The sequence below is a fragment of the Pundamilia nyererei genome, unplaced genomic scaffold, assembly GCF_000239375.1.
Source record: "Pundamilia nyererei isolate P.nyererei 1_Seehausen unplaced genomic scaffold, PunNye1.0 scaffold00123, whole genome shotgun sequence".
Lineage (NCBI taxonomy): Eukaryota > Metazoa > Chordata > Actinopteri > Cichliformes > Cichlidae > Pundamilia > Pundamilia nyererei.
Window position 1 is genome coordinate 1,598,058 of NW_005187524.1, and position 3,625 is coordinate 1,601,682.

At 37.5% G+C, this 3,625-nt stretch overlaps 1 protein-coding gene across 1 annotated transcript in view; it reads right to left on the bottom strand.

Moving 5' to 3' along the window:
- Positions 1-309: 309 nt before the first annotated feature.
- spint1a (serine peptidase inhibitor, Kunitz type 1 a) overlaps positions 310-3,625 on the bottom strand; it is a 15,225-nt gene continuing 11,909 nt past the window's right edge. The window contains exons 6-9 of the mRNA XM_013913271.1: positions 3,274-3,336; positions 2,983-3,153; positions 1,498-1,560; positions 310-1,296 (exon numbers count right to left, since the gene is read on the bottom strand). Coding sequence (XP_013768725.1) covers positions 1,112-1,296; positions 1,498-1,560; positions 2,983-3,153; positions 3,274-3,336 — 482 coding nt within the window. The 3' untranslated portion in view covers positions 310-1,111. The remainder of the gene's footprint in view (positions 1,297-1,497; positions 1,561-2,982; positions 3,154-3,273; positions 3,337-3,625) is intronic.

Consider the following 3,625-nt stretch of genomic DNA (forward strand, 5'->3'; position numbering starts at 1 on the left):
TATTACCACAAACACATACCTGAAGATACACACGCAGAGCCCAGATAAGCAACATGGTAAATCTATAAAAACCAATAAAAGATCCAATCATAAAGTATATTAAAAAAAAATCAAAAATCTAATTTATTAATCATCCCAGCTGCACATGCACAGACAGGCAGCAGCGTCTGAAGTCTGAAATACTAATTTCACTAACAAAAAACCCCCAAATCAAAGCGTGCGGCACATTACACAAGACAGTGTTGCAAGAGCTGACTAAATGAAAACTGAAACGTGTTCAAACGAGACAGCCGATGTGTTTTGCATGACAAAGATTTCTCAAATAAAAGTGAGTTAATATTTTTATTAAGGAAGAACATCACGATCCAGCAAATATGTACATTTTATGCTGAATAATTAACTGCAAGTGTATTTATTAAAGTGTGAATAAGGAATTGATAATATGATGCTTGTTCTAAAAACAAATATTTAAAAATGATCAACCCAGAAACTTCAGGGTAAAGCGTTACCTTCTGAAATTCTAAGAATATTTATAGCATTAACTATTCATATGAAATCCATGGGAGTATGTAACAATAGTTTGTAAAACACAATACAAAGAAAATTGGACAGAGTAAAGAAGGCGGCATTAAAGCAACCGCAGTGGCAGTTATGTAATGTCAGTGGCGTTAAAACATCACTGACATTACATAACCGCCAAATTTCCCAGATTTCAGTTGTAAAAAAACAAAACAAAATCAAGAACATTACTTTGTAGAAAGAGGCCAGTTTGGGCCTGATAAGAATGTAGACTTTAGTAATTCAACTGTCCCCACGGAGCTATAACATAATTTAATGCAACGATGAACATGTAGAGAACCTTTTTTGGGGGGGTGGGTATGGTTAAAATTGATCATGTCCTGTGGAAATCTACTTTCAAAGAATTAAAAGTACTTTCCTATCAGCCTGCACAAACTGCTATCCAACAACTCAAAAAAAAAAAAAAATCAAATGAAACCTCACATTTCATCACTGATGACGTCCAAGACATCCTTGGCTGTACATTACCTTTAAACACATACATCTCCAACTCGCAACCTTAACCAAACACCAGCCTTTCTTTTCTCATCGATCAGATGGGTTTGGTGGTGCTATTGTAGACCAGAGCGTCTCTGCTCGGCTCCATCGTGGTGTACGTTGCATTACTGGCAGGCAGACGACGGTGCTGGGACTTCCTTCCCTTTAGGAAGTGGTACACCAGGATGGCTAGAACGATGGCAATAGCCACACCCAACACGATAGCTAACGCTAAAATGGCTGTTAAAATGAATTAAAATAAGCATTACAATTACAGACAATTACAGCATTACATTTTTGGTCATATAAGATCTGAGCTTGAAAAGAGGGTGAGGAGTAATGCTCTTGATGTAAAAGTGGTAGGATGGGTATTTAAACCTCAACAGGCAAGAAATTATTTTCCTTTGGTACAGGCTTAAATAAAAATAAAGGGTAATATACCTGTTTGGCTGTCACTCTCACTGGTTTCGCTCTCTTGTCTTTCTCTTAAATATACATCATTTTCTGAAAAACAAAAAGCGGTATGTCATTAAAAAAAATAAAAAAAGTTCCTTTAATATTAAAAACAATCTTTTAGAGGAAAGAGCAGGTGTAAAACCACTGCTGAAGTTGGAAATTGTTGGTAAACTCTTGAAATTGTAACACAAGTTAATAAAGGAGTTCTGAAGTGTGGAGCATATAGATCCAAACCTATTTATAATACCCCAAATGCCACATAAACACTAACAAATAACTATCAATTTCAATCAATAATTCATTCATTTAAACCAGGGATGTCAGTCATTTTCAATCATGGGCCACATACAGCCCACTTTGATCTCAGTGGGCTAGACCGGACCAGCGAAACGATGTGAAATTACAGGTAAAGTTCTGATATTTTATTGCCCTGATTGTCTTGTAATTAAAAAATATATAGTTTTCTGTAAACTTGTTCACATAAAATGTCATTTTTATTTTACTGTGAAATCGCTGTAAAAACAAACAAACAAACAAAAAAACCTCAGGGGTGTCGTTACAGGGCCAATTTTGGCCCCCGGACCATATGCTTGACACCACTGATCTAAACAGTAAAACCAAGCAAGCTGTTACTCTTTAGCATGAAGCAATGATGGAAATAACTTAATATTAACTTGCAGATTTCCTTTGGCCAAACACTTTGACAGTAAAGACAGAATGAATTACATTTTACTGCTTCTCTGTATGTTAGCATCTTTTTACTAATCTGGCAACGAGCTAATATTTGTGTGTCACCGTGCGACTCGGCTATAATTCATACGGTTCATGAGTCTCATTCAGCCGCATTCAAATTATGTGCAATAATGCATGGCCCAAGGTTTCAGTACTGGTTATCATCACCTCCAGCAATAAATGCATAAACATTTTTTGGACCATATGGTAACGCCAGTTTGTCATTATACAAACAGTTCCATATTTACAGACCCAACAATCATGTAGCAGAGTTGGCATTTAGTTGTTTTCACCTGAAACAATATTTAGTTGGCCTTTTTCCTCACCAAATGATCACTAGCTAGTTGTTGGCAGCAGCTGGGCAATAATATACAGGAAGTTTATCAGGGCTTTTTATGGTCCACAAAGGCTCAACGGTGAGATAAAAGATAACGCGAGGTCCACTGTGGAGCTGGCTTCTATCTTTTGTGGGTTCGTGGTAGAATTTATTTGATAAAGAAGCTAAACCTACTGGAAAATAATTCATTTACAGTTCACCTTGTTCACAGTTCATTGTGACTGCTCCATCAGAACAGGTGTGAAATGTCACCTCTAACAAAGGCGCCCAAACTAAACCCGAGGAAAACGAAGAACCATTTAAACTCATGTAGCATAAAAATGGCATGAATAGGAAATTGTACTATCATATATGAAGTCTGGGATTATGTGTACTATAAATATATAAAAATAAAACCCTACCTGTGACACCACGGCAATAGTCTTGACAGGCCTCCTCATTCTCAAACTTGTTATCATTTCCTCCGCAGCCACCGTAGTTGAAGCGCAAACACTTCCGTTCGATGGGTTGGTAGTACCACTTAGTCATACTGTCCCTGCAGTCTCCTGGGTCGGGAGTTTCTGTGCAGTGTGCTGTGAATTTCAATAAACCACCACTAAGGTTACATAGATAATACCAGCCTGTGCTACATTTAGAAATAGCTAATTATATAACAAATAAACTCTAGAGAATGGCTTAGAAGCTCCAATCACCTTTTTTTTCATTGACTGGAATCTGCCGCAGAATCTCAAAGTTGTCTTTCACTGACGACCACACAGGAGACAACACCAGTTAGCATGACTTTCAAGAAACATTTTATCAGAGTGCTATCAAAGCCCCATTTGTCATCCCACAAGCCCGTTAGTTATTGCTCACACTCAGCACTACTTCTTAGCCAACAGGCTTCAGTTTATCTCAGGATGGCTAAAACACACCCTCTTAGATGAACCTTGGCTAGATGTAGAACAAGCACTCTGCAATAATCTAGAGATCTCAGACCTACCATTTATCAGCTCAAACATCCAACGACATGAATGCTTTAAAAGCATCAACATCAGCTCTTCT